The 16,704-nt window shown below is 40.3% G+C and overlaps 1 protein-coding gene across 4 annotated transcripts in view; it reads right to left on the bottom strand.

Annotated features, from left to right (window-relative positions):
* The window catches only part of SYN3 (synapsin III), a 301,143-nt gene that overhangs the window by 206,205 nt on the left and 78,234 nt on the right, over window positions 1-16,704 (bottom strand). For all 4 annotated transcript variants that reach the window (XM_056517637.1, XM_056517635.1, XM_056517636.1 and 1 more), the window contains exon 3: window positions 7,226-7,283. In XM_056517637.1, the coding sequence (XP_056373612.1) occupies window positions 7,226-7,283 (58 nt within the window). The remainder of the gene's footprint in view (window positions 1-7,225; window positions 7,284-16,704) is intronic.

Below are 16,704 nucleotides of genomic sequence, written 5' to 3' on the forward strand. Positions count from 1 at the left end.
CTGCCATAGAGTTTGCAAATAATACTACTACACAATGCTTTAATACCGCTCCCTTACAAAGGCCATATAATACCGCCATACAGTTTACATAAGGGAGAGTCCACTCAACGATTCAGTAGCCGTGATGTATACGGGCAATGGGGGGGGCGGTCGAATCGTAATGCGAATGTAATTCTTCTGATCGGGCCCCTAGTAGATAGGGACCCTATTGTTGTTCTAGCCCTGTACCTTAATACCCTGAACAAGGTGAAGGGCAATTGTTAGTGCCCCCTGGCCCCTATTTTCCCAGAAACACATATGGGGCATGTTCTATTATGATGCACATCAGACGTCCCTCATTGAGTCCTTATTATGGCGGTATTTTTCCCACACACCCCTATGTTTATGCTATTGCTGCAGACAGCTTGGTTGTTGCACTAGGATATCCTCCTGACGTCCTGTTCACACATGAGCGCTAAAGCACCTTATGGCGGTCCTCGGTTGCTACGGCTGCCGTGGGTGGGTGGTGGTGGTGGGGGGGGGGGGGAGTTTCAGGCCAAGGGTAGAGATGACTTATATCCCAGTACTATAAAGACTGTTTATACTGCTAATAATATCTCTTGCTCAGCTCCCACCGTCCACAGAGCGCCATCCTGCCACTTTACCCACCATAAACATATAAATTGTGCTCCCAAAATAGAAAGAAATGACGTTGTTCATATTATAGCTCAATATACAATAACAACATTGAGGACACATATAATATACAGAGCTGTAATTCTCACCAGCCTGGTCTTATGCTGTATTATAATACTGCTCCTATGTATAAGAATATAACTACTATAATACTGCTCCTATGTATAGGAATATAACTACTATAATACTGCTCCTATATACAAGAATATAACTACTATAATACTGCTCCTATGTATAAGAATATAACTACTATAATACTTCCTCCTATATACAAGAATATAACTACTATAATACTGCTCCTATATACAAGAATATAACTACTATAATACTGCTCCTATATACAAGAATATAACTACTATAATACTGCTCCTATATACAAGAATATAACTACTATAATACTGCTCCTATATACAAGAATATAACTACTATAATACTGCTCCTATATACAAGAATATAACTACTATAATACTGCTCCTATATACAAGAATATAACTACTATAATACTGCCTCCTATATACAAGAATATAACTACTATAATACTGTTCCTATATACAAGAATATAACTACTATAATACTGCCTCCTATATACAAGAATATAACTAATATAATACTGCCTCCTATATACAAGAATATAACTACTATAATACTGTTCCTATATACAAGAATATAACTACTATAATACTGCTCCTATATATATACAAGAATATAACTACTATAATACTGCTCCTATACACAAGAATATAACTACTATAATACTGCTCCTATATACAAGAATATAACTACTATAATACTGCTCCTATATACAAGAATATAACTACTATAATACTGCTCCTATATATACAAGAATATAACTACTATAATTCTACCCCTATATACAAGAATATAACTACTATAATACTGCTCCTATGTATAAGAATATAACTACTATAATACTACCCCTATATACAAGAATATAACTACTATAATACTGCTCCTATGTATAAGAATATAACTACTATAATACTGCTCCTATATACAAGAATATAACTACTATAATACTACCCCTATATACAAGAATATAACTACTATAATGCTGCTCCTATATACAAGAATATAACTACTATAATACTGCTCCTATATACAAGAATATAACTATTATAATACTGCCTCCTATATACAAGAATATAACTACTATAATACTGCTCCTATATACAAGAATATAACTACTATAATACTACTCCTATATACAAGAATATAACTACTATAATACTGCTCCTATATACAAGAATATAACTACTATAATACTGCTCCTATATACAAGAATATAACTACTATAATACTGCTTCCTATATACAAGAATATAACTACTATAATACTGCTCCTATGTATAAGAATATAACTACTATAATACTGCTCCTATATACAAGAATATAACTACTATAATACTGCCTCCTATATACAAGAATATAACTACTATAATACTGCTTCCTATATACAAGAATATAACTACTATAATACTGCTCCTATGTATAAGAATATAACTACTATAATACTGCCCCCTATATACAAGAATATAACTACTATAATACTGCTCCTATATACAAGAATATAACTACTATAATACTGCTCCTATGTATAAGAATATAACTACTATAATACTGCTCCTATATACAAGAATATAACTACTATAATACTGCCTCCTATATACAAGAATATAACTACTATAATACTGCTTCCTATATACAAGAATATAACTACTATAATACTGCTCCTATGTATAAGAATATAACTACTATAATACTGCCCCCTATATACAAGAATATAACTACTATAATACTGCCCCTATATACAAGAATATAATTACTAGAATACTGCTCCTATATACAAGAATATAACTGCTATAATACTGCTCCTATATACAAGAATATAACTACTATAATACTGCTCCTATATACAAGAATATAACTACTATAATACTGCCCCCTATATACAAGAATATAACTACTATAATACTGCTCCTATATACAAGAATATAACTACTATAATACTGTTCCTATATACAAGAATATAACTACTATAATACTGCTCCTATATACAAGAATATAACTACTATAATACTGTTCCTATATACAAGAATATAACTACTATAATACTGCCCCTATATACAAGAATATAACTACCATAATACTGCTCCTATATACAAGAATATAACTACTATAATACTGCTCCTATATACAAGAATATAACTACTATAATACTGCTCCTATATACAAGAATATAACTACTATAATACTGCTCCTATATACAAGAATATAACTACTATAATACTGCCCCTATATACAAGAATATAACTACTATAATACTGCTCCTATATACAAGTATATATCTACTATAATACTGCTCCTATATACAAGAATATAACTACTATAATACTGCTCCTATATACAAGAATATAACTACTATAATACTGCTCCTATATACAAGAATATAACTACTATAATACTGCTCCTATATACAAGAATATAACTACTATAATACTGCTCTTATATACAAGAATATAACTACTATAATACTGCTCCTATATACAAGAATATAACTACTATAATACTGCTCCTATATACAAGAATATAACTACTATAATACTGCTCCTATATACAAGAATATAACTACTATAATACTGCTCCTATATACAATATAACTACTATAATACTGCTCCTATATACAAGAATATAACTACTATAATACTGCTCCTGTATACAAGAATATAACTACTATAATACTACCCCTATATACAAGAATATAACTACTATAATACTGCTCCTATATACAAGAATATAACTACTATAATACTGCTCCTATATACAAGAATATAACTACTATAATACTGCTCCTATATACAAGAATATAACTACTATAATACTGCTCCTATATACAAGAATATAACTACTATAATACTGCTCCTATATACAAGAATATAACTACTATAATACTGCTCCTATATACAAGAATATAACTACTATAATACTGCTCCTGTATACAAGAATATAACTACTATAATACTGCTCCTATATACAAGAATATAACTACTATAGATTAGTAATAGACATAACACAATGGGGGAGATTTATCAAAACCTCTCCTGAGGGAAGTTGCTGAGTTGCCTATAGCAACCAATCAGATCGCTTCTTTCATTTTCCAGAGGCCTTTTCAAAAATGAAAGAAGGGATCTGATTGGTTGCTATGGGCAACTCAGCAGCTTTTCCTCTGCACAGGTTTTGATGAATCTCCCCCAATGAGTTTGGTGTGGAGTGCCCCTTTAATGTCAGGTTTGTACGGTCGGACTTGTGTTTAGTTTCACATCTCCTGCTGGAAATACCACAGTGCAGGCTCCTTAAATAGATCAAACGTTCAGCGCCTCTTATCTTCCGCGTCTTCCCTGTTCCTTCCTTTGGTTTTCCTCCTCTGTGAGGAGTTTATTACTTATTTTTTCTGGCATTTCACTTCTGCCAAGTTTCCAAGACAAAATTAGAAGAAGAAAAAATTCCGAAAGGGAAGAAAAGCCAGACAGGTCGGTGTGAAAATAGACAGGAGAAGGTAGAGGAGAAGAGGCCTCTTCCCCGGCCATAATACCGCTCTGTCCTGTCAGTCTAATTCATTGTCTGAGAATGGCAGACGTCAACGGCAACGCAGTGCGAATAAGCGGAGACGGTCAGCAAGTAGCATTGCCCCTGTAAAGATGGCCGTCAGGTGATCCGTACTCATATATGGGGGAGATTTATCAAAGCTTGTGCAGAGGAAAAGTCGACCAGTTGCCAATAGCAACCAATCAGATCACTGCTGACTGGCCCTTTCCGACTAAACCACATGGCAGATAGACACCATCAGAATGTATGATAGCCACTCCTGACTGATCCATAGAGGTCACAGATGGCTGATGGAAAGTGGAGACAGTCAGTAAGTAATGGAGGCGCTGCTGACTGATCCGCATCGTAAGTAAAAGCTGGCTGTTGCTTAGTGGAGACCATCGGAAAGCAACCAGGAAGACACCATCAGAAAAACATCAAAGTGGAGACCCTCAGTCTGACCATCAGTATGACCCTCAGTATGACCATATGTACGACCCTCAGTCTGACCAACAGTATGACCCTCAGTCTGACCATATGTATGACCCTCAGTATGACCATCAGTATGACCCTCAGTCTGACCATCAGTATGACCCTTAGTATGACCATCAGTATGACCCTCAGTCTGATCATCAGTATGACCCTTAGTATGACCATCAGTATGACCATCTGTATGACCATTAGTATGACCATCAGTATGACCCTCAGTCTGATCATCAGTATGACCCTTAGTATGACCATCAGTATGACCATTAGTATGACCAACAGTATGACCAACAGTATGACCATCAGTACGACCCTCAGTATGACCATCTGTACGACCCTCAGTCTGACCATCAGTATGACCCTCAGTATGACCATATGTACGACCCTCAGTCTGACCCTTAGTATGACCATCAGTATGACCCTTAGTATGACCATCAGTATGACCCTCAGTCTGATCATCAGTATGACCCTTAGTATGACCATATGTACAACCCTCAGTCTGACCATATGTACGACCCTCAGTATGACCATCAGTATGACCCTCAGTCTGATCATCAGTATGACCCTCAGTATGACCATCAGTATGACCCTCAGTCTGATCATCAGTATGACCCTTAGTATGACCATCAGTATGACCATCTGTATGACCATTAGTATGACCAACAGTATGACCATCTGTACGACCCTCAGTATGACCATCAGTATGGAGGAAACCAGGCACTGCCCATCACCTGCCCAATACCATCCCTACAGTGATCATGGTGGGGGCAGCATCATGTCTGGAGAAAACCAGGCACTGCCCATCACCTGCCCAATACCATCCCTACAGTGATCACGGTGGGGGCAGCATCATGTCTGGAGGAAACCAGGTACTGCCCATCACCTGCCCAATACCATCCCTACAGTGATCATGGTGGGGACAGCATCATGTCTGGGGGAAACCAGGCACTGCCCATCACCTGCCCAATACCATCCATACAGTGATCATGGTGGGGGCAGCATCATGTCTGGAGGAAACCAGGACCTGCCCATCAACTGCCCAATACCATCCCTACAGTGATCATGGTGGGGGCAGCATCATGTCTGGGGGAGACCAGGCACTGCCCATCACCTGCCCAATACCATCCCTACAGTGATCATGGTGGGGGCAGCATCATGTCTGGGGGAAACCAGGCACTGCCCATCACCTGCCCAATACCATCCCTACAGTGATCATGGTGGGGGCAGCATCATGTCTGGAGGAAACCAGGCACTGCCCATCACCTGCCCAATACATCCCAACAGTGATCATGGTGGGGGCAGCATCATGTCTGGAGGAAACCAGGCACTGCCCATCACCTGCCCAATACCATCCCTACAGTGATCATGGTGGGGGCAACATCATGTCTGGAGGAAACCAGGCACTGTACATCACCTGCCCAATACCATCCCTACAGTGATCATGGTGGGGGCAACATCATGTCCATCACCTGTACGAGTGCAGAATTAGGTGGAATTCCTCTTTGAGTTGTTGGAACAGCTGCTGCATTGTGGTCAGTTTGCAGGGTCATCTTTTATTAAGGGGCACCTTTCAAGTCTTCCCAGCAGCACGACCACATTCGGTGGCATTGTGGGCAATCCTGCTTCCTTAAACCAACATATTCATGGCTATTTTTATATTTTTGGTTAGCGCCCGATCTCTGTATCTCCTTATAAGACGCCTTTTCGGCATCTTGCCTCACGTAGTCTCGACCACCCCCCCACCCCCCGCTCCGTCTTTATTCCATCCACATAAGACGACCATGAATGGAGGGTTTGTTCTAAAAAATCAGATGTGGGGAATATTAATCTAATGGAGGAATGAGAGCGGAGGTGCCACCAGGAAGGGGTAGGGGGGCAACGCGGGTGCAATGGGAAGGTGGCATCATGGTGACTCTATTCAGGGAAGGAGACAACGGGCAATGGGGTGGGGGTTCTTTCTTAAGACTCTGGTAATTTTTTTTCAGTAAACAAGCTAAAAAAAAAACTTTGTTCTTTAGGTCCCGGTGCCAAGACAAATCTCTGTGCCCCGAACACGTTGCTGGCAGTGCCCAGATCTTCTTTGAGTCGCGTCTGGAATTGGCAGGGGCGAGAGCGGCACGACATTGTGCGCTCAACCCGAGCGGTGATGCTTTTTGGCGCCGTGACACAAAAGGTCAAAAAGCGTTTTTATAGGAGGTGCCAGCGACTATGGGTACAGAATAACATTAGACGGGCTTAGTGCTTTCTTCATTTTTTGTGTTTCCCAACCAGGGTGCCTCCAGCTGTTGCAAAACTACAACTCCCAGCATGCCCGGACAGCCTTCGGCTGTCCGGGCATGCTGGGAGTTGTAGTTTTGCAACAGCTGGAGGCACCCTGGTTCGGAAAGACTGATCTAACAGATGCTTTCTTCCAAAAAAGAGCACCACACCTCTCTATAGGCTGTTTGTGGTATTACACCTACCTGTTCCACTCGGATCTCGTAATCCTTGTTCACCTTCTTTCCTCTGAAATACTTGGCCCTGCAATGAAAGGAAAAGATAAACACTACAATAGTAACATGATAGTAAGTTAAATTCTTGTACATAGGGGCAGTGTTATAGTAGTTATATTCTTGTATATAGGAGCAGTATTATAGTAGTTATATTCTTGTATATAGGAGCAGTATTATAGTAGTTAAATTCTTGTACATAGGGGCAGTGTTATAGTAGTTATATTCTTGTATATAGGAGCAGTATTATAGTAGTTATATTCTTGTATATAGGAGCAGTATTATAGTAGTTATATTCTTGTATATAGGAGCAGTATTATAGTAGTTATATTCTTGTATATAGGATGCAGTATTATAGTAGTTATATTCTTGTATATAGGAGGCAGTATTATAGTAGTTATATTCTTGTACATAGGGGGCAGTATTAAAGTAGTAACATAAATAGGGGGCAGCATTATAGTAGTTATATACATAGGGGGCAGTATTATAGTAGTTATATACATAGGGGGAAGTATTATAGTAGTTATATACATAGGGGGAAGTATTATAGTAGTTATATACATAGGGGGCAGTATTATAGTAGTTATATTCTTGTATATAGGAGTAGTATTATAGTAGTTATATTCTTGTATATAGGAGGGAGTATTATAGTAGTTATATACTTGTATATATGAGCAGTATTATAGTAGTTATATTCTTGTATATAGGAGGCAGTATTATAGTAGTTATATTCTTGTACATAGGGGGCAGTATTAAAGTAGTAACATATATAGGGGGCAGTATTAAAGTAGTAACATATATAGGGGGCAGTATTATAGTAGTTATATACATAGGGGGAAGTATTATAGTAGTTATATACATAGGGGGAAGTATTATAGTAGTTATATACATAGGGGGCAGTATTATAGTCGCAATATACTATAGTTATATTCTTGTATTAAATTGTTGTTATTCACTTGCAGGCACCAGACTACAGTCTCCCTGTTATTGCGGTGACTAATCCTCTGGATGTATTTGAAACCAAAGACCTTGGACAAAGAAAAATAGTCACTGACTCAGGTCGCATAAACACTTGGAGGAAAAGTGGAATCATACAACAGATTCTTCAATGTTTTCTAAAAGAAAGCTTTCACATGTTCCCAGCAAAACACCCAGAGCCCTGCCCAGATCTGGACTTTTGGCTTCCTTGGGGGGTACATCTTGGGATCACTTTGAGCCTTTGGCTAAAATATTTTGTATAATTTCTCAGACTTAATTATAAGAACAAGTACATGGAATTAGCACAGTCTTTACATGGTAAACATGAAAAATGAGTAATGTAACAGCTCCACCTAGTGGTCAATTAATCATTAAAAGTGTTCTTATGTCACGTTACCGTGATGGATACGATGTCACACGATATAGCAGCGTTTCTTAACCAGGGGGCCTATAGCTGTTGCAAAATTACATCTCCCAGCATCCCGGACAACAAGTAAGTGGAATGGAGTTCCACAGTCTATATTTCTCCCACTGTAAGATCCTTGTCCCTTTACTTCCTATTAGTTCGAAATTAAAGGGGTACTCTGGTGGAAACTTTTTTTTTTTTTAAATCAACTGGCTCCAGAAAGTTAAACAGATTTGTAAATTACTTCTATTAAAAAATCTTAATCCTTTCAATACTTATGAGCTGCTGAAGTTGAGTTGTTCGTTTCTGTCTAAGTGCTTTCTGATGACACCTGTCTCGGGAACTGTCCAGGGTAGAAGCAAATCCCCATAGCAAACCTCTTCTACTCTGTGCAGTTCCCTAGACAAGCAGAGATGTCAGCAGAGAGCACTGTTGCCAGACAGAAAAGAACAACTCGACATCAGCAGCTGATAATTCTTGGAAGGATTAAGATTTTTTTAATAGAAGTCATTTACAATCTGTTATATATATATATATATATATATATATATATATATATATGTTATTTCCTGGAATACCCCTTAAAAAGGGTACTCCAGTGGAAAACTTTATTTAATTATTTATTTGTTTTTAAAATCAACTTGTGCCAGAAAGTTAAACAGATTTGTAAATTATTTCTATTGAAAAATCTTAATCCTTCCAGTACTTATTAGCTGCTGAATACTACAGAGGAAATTATTTTCTTTTTGGAACACAGTGCTTTCTGCTGACATCATGACCACAGTTTTCTCTGCTGACATCTCTGTCCATTTTAAGAACTGTCCAGAGTAGGAAAAAATCCCCATAGCAAACATAGGCTGCTCTAGACAGTTCCTAAAATGGACAGAGATGTCAGCAGAGAGCACTGGGGTCATGATGTCAGCAGAGAGCTCTGTGAAAATAATTTCCTCTGTAGTATTCAGCAGCTAATAAGTACTGGAAGGATTAAAACATTTTAATAGAAGTAATTTACAAATCTGTTTAACTTTCTGGCACCAGTTGATTTAAAAAAAAAAAAAAAAACGTTTTCCACCGGAGTACACCTTTAAGGCAATGTTTTCCAAACAGTGTGCCTCCAGCTGTTGCAAAACTACAACGTCCAGCATGCCCGGACAGCCGAAGGCTGTCCGGGCATGCTGGGCGTTGTAGTTTTGCAACAGCTGGAGGCACATTGATAGGAAAACACTGTCTATTCAGACGTCCCATAGGTTCGGTACATTCACTCCTTCATTTTATATGATCTCATTTGCATATATAACGTTAAATCAACAAATCCCCCATGAATAGGATTCCTATCTTTTCTCATGAACGGATCGGTTGGGGGTTTGAAATAACGAAAAATCTCCCATGGGAATAAGTAGGATTCTTTTCTTTTGTGCCCTGATTTATTTTGGCCGGGGATGCCGTTACTTCTTGTGTTAGCATAGACCCTGCTGTGTATGTAGATCATGTCCACTCACATCCCCGGGACTGTCTGTAGGATTAATCCAGAGATACAACACGTCAGGACAGTGTCTGCTGTAATATAATGACCCCAGGCGTCCCCCCAACCTGCTTGGAAGATCCAGGGGGGGGGGGGACCAGGCCCTAGTCTATGCGGGTATTGTGTGTAGATAATGGCAGCGGCCGGGGGGCACACTGCCTGGGAGATGTCGAGCAAAGATAGAAAAATGTCCTGCGACATCTCACACCGGAGGCCCAGGCCTCAGCTTCTGTGGCCTCGGGGATCGTTGACTTTCAATATGGCCTATAGAGACCCATAGGGATGCTTGTATTATCGAACAGCTTCCAGGCACTGACTGCTATAAAGATAAACCAATATGAACAAGCAGAACTGCAGTGTTAACAACAGGGGAGGTCGGGAGGGACTAGTTTACAGATTAATTACACTCCTGCCTGGTAACACCCTTTGTGCTGTGAAGATCAGCTCAGATATTGTTCACATTTACATAATTATTCAGCCTCCAGACCGGACCCCCAAATTAATCGGACCCCAGATCAGACCCTTAGTCAGACCCCAGACCAGACGTCTAAATTAATCATATGCCAGACCTGACCCCCAGATTAATCAGACTAGACCCATTGTCAGACCCAAGACCAGACCTCTAAATTAATCATATCTCAGACCTGACCCCCAGGTTAATCAGACTAGACCCATAGTCAGACCCCAGACCAGACCTCTAAATTAATCATATATCAGACCTGACCCCCAGATTAACCCCTTAAGGACGCAGGATGTAAATGTACGTCCTGGTGAGGTGGTACTTAACGCACCAGGACGTACATTTACGTCCTGTGCATAACCGCGGGCATCGGAGCGATGCCCGTGTCATGCGCGGCTGATCCCGGCTGCTGATCGCAGCCAGGGACCCGCCGGCAATGGCCGACGCCCGCGATCTCGCGGGCGTCCGCCATTAACCCCTCAGGTGCCGGGATCAATACAGGTCCCGGCATCTGCGGGAGTTCGCGATTTAAATGAACGATCGGATCGCCCACAGCGCTGCTGCGGGGATCCGATCATTCAGAACGCCAGACGGAGGTCCCCTCTCCTTCCTCCGTGCGGCTCCCGGCGTCTCCTGCTCTGGTCTGTGATCGAGCAGACCAGAGCAGAAGATGACCGATAATACTGATCTGTTCTATGTCCTATACATAGAACAGATCAGTATTAGCAATCATGGTATTGCTATGAATAGTCCCCTATGGGGACTATTCAAGTGTAAAAAAAAATGTAAAAAAATGTAAAAGTAAAAAAAAAGTGAAAAATCCCCTCCCCCAATAAAAAAGTAAAACGTCCGTTTTTTCCTATTTTACCCCCAAAAAGCGTTAAAAACATTTTATATAGACATATTTTGTATCGCCGCGTGCGTAAATGTCCGAACTATTAAAATAAAATGTTAATGATCCCGTACGGTGAACGGCGTGAACGAAAAAAAAAAAAGTCCAAAATTCCTACTTTTTTAATACATTTTATTTAAAAAAAATTATAAAAAATGTATTAAAAGTTTTTTATATGCAAATGTGGTATCAAAAAAAAGTACAGATCATGGCGCAAAAAATGAGCCCCCATACCGCCACTTATACGGAAAAATAAAAAAGTTAGAGGTCATCAAAATAAAGGGATTATAAACGTACTAATTTGGTTAAAAAGTTTGTGATTTTTTTTAAGCACAACAATAATATAAAAGTATGTAATAATGTGTATTATTTTAATCGTATTGACCCTCAGAATAAAGAACACACGTCATTTTTACCATAAATTGTACGGCGTGAAAACAAAACCTTCCAAAATTAGCAAAATTGCGTTTTTTTTTTTAATTTCCCCACAAAAAGTGTTTTTTGGTTGCACCATACATTTTATGATATAATGAGTGATGTCATTACAAAGGACAACTGGTCGCGCAAAAAACAAGCCCTCATACTAGTCTGTGGATGAAAATATAAAAGAGTTATGATTTTTAGAAGGCGAGGAGGAAAAAATGAAAACGTAAAAATGTAATTGTCTGAGTCCTTAAGGCCAAAATGGGCTGAGTCCTTAAGGGGTTAATCAGACTAGACCTATAGTCAGACCTCAGACCAGACCTCTAAATTAATCATACCCCAGACCTGATCCCCAGATTACTCAGACTAGACCCATAGTCAGACCCCAGACCAGACCTCTAAATTAATCATACCCCAGACCTGACCCCCAGATTAATCAGACTAGACCCATAGTCAGACCCCAGACCAGACCTCATAATTAATCAAACCCTGGTTCAGCCCTTGAGTCAGACTCCAGACTAGAGCCGTAAATGAATCTGAGCCCAGACATGACCCCTAAATTAATCTGACCCCAGACCACAAAATGAATCAAACTCCAGATTAGACTCCTCTAAAGTAGTCAGATTACAGACCTGATTCCTAAATTAGTCAGACTAGATCCAGACTAGAGCTGTAAATGAATCTGACCCCAGACACAACCCCTAAATTGATTAAAACCCAGCCACGACCCTAAATGAATGAGACCCAGACCACACCAGACCACTAAAGTAGTCAGATTCCAGACCTGACTCCTAAATTACATGATACAAAGAAAAAGAAGCAATAGCTACTGAATAAAGACTTTACCTTTATTGAATACTTTATAAATACAGGGAATATAGAAAGTTTAAAAAAATTAGTCAGAATTCAGTCTAGACCACTAAATTAAAGGGGTACTCCAGTGGAAAACAAATTATTGAAAATCAACTGGTGCCAGAAAGTTAAACAGATTTGTAAATTACTTCTATTAAAAAAAATCTTAATCCTTCCAGTACTTATCCGCTGCTGTATACTACAGAGAAAGTTCTTTTCTTTTTGAATTTCCTTTCTGTCTGACCACAGTGCTCTCTGCTGACACCTCTGTCCATGCCAGGAACTTTCCAGAGCAGGAGCAAATCCCCATAGCAAACATATCCTGCTCTAGACAGTTACTGACATGGACAGAGGTGTCAGCAGAGAGCACTGTGGTCAGACTGTAAGGAAATTCAAAAAGAAAAGAACTTTCTCTGTAGTATACAGCATCTGATAAGTACTGGAAGGATTAAGATTTTTTAATAAAAGTAATTTACAAATCTGTTTAAACTTTCTTGCACCACTTGATTTAAAATACATTGTTTTCCACCGGAGTACCCCTTTAATAAGACCCCAAACTAGACCCCTAAAGTAATCATACCCCAGATCAGACCCCTAAATTAACCAAACCAGACCCTTAGTCAGACCCTAGACCCAGATCATACCCCTAAATAAATTAGACTCCAGACCAGACTTCAAAATTATTCAGGCATTATTTAGACCCTCAGTCTGACCAGACCCCTTAGATAATCAGACCCAAGACTAGATCCCTAAATAAATCGGACCCCAGACTGAACGCCCAAAATAAATCAGACCCCAGACTGAACCCCCTAAATAAATCAGACCCCAGACTGAACCCCCTAAATAAATCAGACCCCAGACTGAACCCCTAAATAAATCAGACCCCAGACTGAACCCCCTAAATAAATCAGACCCCAGATTGAACCCCCTAAATAAATTAGACCCCAGACTGAACCCCCTAAATAAATTAGACCCCAGACTGAACCCCCTAAATAAATCAGACCCAGACTGAACCCCCTAAATAAATCAGACCCCAGACTGAACGCCCTAAATAAATCAGACCCCAGACTGAACGCCCTAAATAAATCAGACCCCAGACTGAACGCCCTAAATAAATCAGACCCCAGACTGAACCCCTAAATAAATCAGACCCCAGACTGAACCCCCTAAATAAATCAGACCCCAGACTGAACCCCCTAAATAAATCAGACCCCAGACTGAACGCCCTAAATAAATCAGACCCCAGACTGAACGCCCTAAATAAATCAGACCCCAGACTGAAAGCCCTAAATAAATCAGACCCCAGACTGAACCCCTAAATAAATCAGACCCCAGACTGAACCCCCTAAATAAATCAGACCCCAGACTGAACCTCCTAAATAAATCAGACCCCAGACTGAACGCCCTAAATAAATCAGACCCCAGACTGAACCCCTAAATAAATCAGACCCCAGACTGAACCCCTAAATAAATCAGACCCCAGACTGAACCCCCTAAATAAATCAGACCCCAGACTGAACCCCCTAAATAAATCAGACCCCAGACTGAACGCCCTAAATAAATCAGACCCCAGACTGAACCCCTAAATAAATCAGACCCCAGATTGAACCCCCTAAATAAATCAGACCCCAGACTGAACCCCCTAAATAAATCAGACCCCAGACTGAACCCCCTAAATGAATGAGACCCCAGATCAGACTCCTAAATGAATCAGACCCCCGACATGACCTCTAAATTAATCAGACTAGACCAGGGGTACTCAACTATTATTAGTGAATGGAATCGCAACAAAGAAGCAGAGAAATAATCGGCAACTCACCGCGGCCAGCTGAGTAAATCTTCTTTTATTTCATACTCACAAAAGTATCATATGGGAAGAGGGTAGTGGGGGGACACAGGATGGCGACCAAGCTCCGTTTCGCACGATGATCGTGCTTCCTCCGGCCAAATGGAGCTTGGTCGCCATCCTGTGTCCCCCCACTACCCTCTTCCCATATGATACTTTTGTGAGTATGAAATAAAAGAAGATTTACTCAGCTGGCCGCGGTGAGTTGCCGATTATTTCTCTGCTTCTTTGTTGCGATTCCATGCACTATTACTAGTCAGAGCACCACCTCCAGCAATCCCAGTCCCAGTCTGCCGTGTCATCACCGTTCTGCACCTAAAGGGAAAGTAGTGCCGTGCTGTCTACCTATGAACTGTATTTTTAGTGAGGGTCCGCTCATCCAGGTCTGTAACTGGTAAACGGCCGAGCTAAGCGCTAAGGCCTGGTTCACACCAAGTGGTCGGAGTGCTCCCACAATGAATGATGCCGGGCGGTCCAGACTGGTGTCCGCGGTCCAGATGACTGGCGGACGCGATCCATCAGTTGAGTACCCCTGGACTAGACCCTTAGACCCCAGACCAGACCCCTAAAGTAGTCAAACCAGATCCCATAACAACCTATAAGGGGTGACCCCCTTATGGGGACAACCCTCAATAGAACCCTCCCTATAAAATATTTGCTTCGCAACCCTTGACAAAGGTGATTCGTCACCGAAACGTCGGGGAGGCCTACGGTCAGAGTTTTAGTTAGCGTGGTACAGGGGATCTTTAGGAACAAAGGAGTGAGGGACAGCGGAGCACCAGTGGACACTGGAATTACCAGTGGTCCACAGAGTGGAATTGAATACATGTGCAGCTGCCCCGAACACCCTTTAGTGTGTGAATTCCTTCACACCTGATCATATACATTCCCCTACCACTGCAGATTTTAACTTTTCTTTTGGGGGTCACATATTTTAATCAACATTAAATAAAGCAAATATTTTAAAGGGAGGGTTCTAGTGAGGGTTGTCCCCATAAGGGGGTCACCCCTTATAGGTTGTTATTGTCAATTTTGCCCTGAATACTCTCAGGGACACTTTTTTGAACATAAACCAGATCCCAGACACCCAGGCCTTATTCTAGAGATCGTGTGGGGTCTCAGCTGTCAGACTCTTTTTCTGTGGATAGGGGATAAATTATTTTTCGCTGGACAACCCCTTTAATCAGACCCCAGACCCTTTAGACCATTACATTGGCTACAAATGAATTTAAAGGGGTATTGCAGGCAAAAACTTTTTTTTATATATATATCAACTGGCTCCGGAAAGTTAAACAGATATTTAAATTACTTCTATTAAAAAAATCTTAATCCTTCCAATAGTTATTAGCTTCTGAAGTTTTCTGTCTAACTGCTCAATGGTGATGTCACATCCCGGGAGCTGTGCATGATGGGAGAATATCCCCATAGGAGCTGCACAGCTCCCGGGACGTGAGTCATCAGAGAGTAGCTAGACAGAAAACAGCAACTCAACTTCAGAAGCTAATAACTATTGGAAGGATTAAGATTTTTTAATAGAAGTAATTAACAAATCTGTTTAACTTTCCGGAGCTAGTTGATATATAAAAAAAAAAGTTTTCGCCTGCAATACCCCTTTAAGTTTGAAATACCTTAAATAAATCAGACCCTTTAATGAATCAGATCCCTTAATAAATTCAGATCTCAGGATTAGATCTCAAAAATAATTCAGATCCCGTACCAGACCAGACGCTCTAAATATATTCAGACCTCAGACCAGCAACAAAATAATCCTCAGACCCCAGACCCGACCCCTCCTTATACATGTTGGTCCCTGGTCATCTTCTGCTCCCAACCGAACCCCCCCACCGCCCCCCATTTACAAGAGCCTTGATGTCCCCATTGTCATAATCCATCAGGGTGGAGGAAGAGTGAGGTAAACAAGCAGCCACGCTCACTATTCCCCAATCCATCTGTACCATAGAGGGGATTTTATCTGTGTACCCCCCCCCCCCCCCCCCCATTTATATGTCCCTGATGGGCATTAACACATTTTTACTCCATTTTATAGTTTCATTACATTTACAGAGAATCTTC

Source organism: Hyla sarda, chromosome 4 (assembly GCF_029499605.1).
Source record: "Hyla sarda isolate aHylSar1 chromosome 4, aHylSar1.hap1, whole genome shotgun sequence".
Taxonomy (NCBI): Eukaryota; Metazoa; Chordata; class Amphibia; order Anura; family Hylidae; genus Hyla; species Hyla sarda.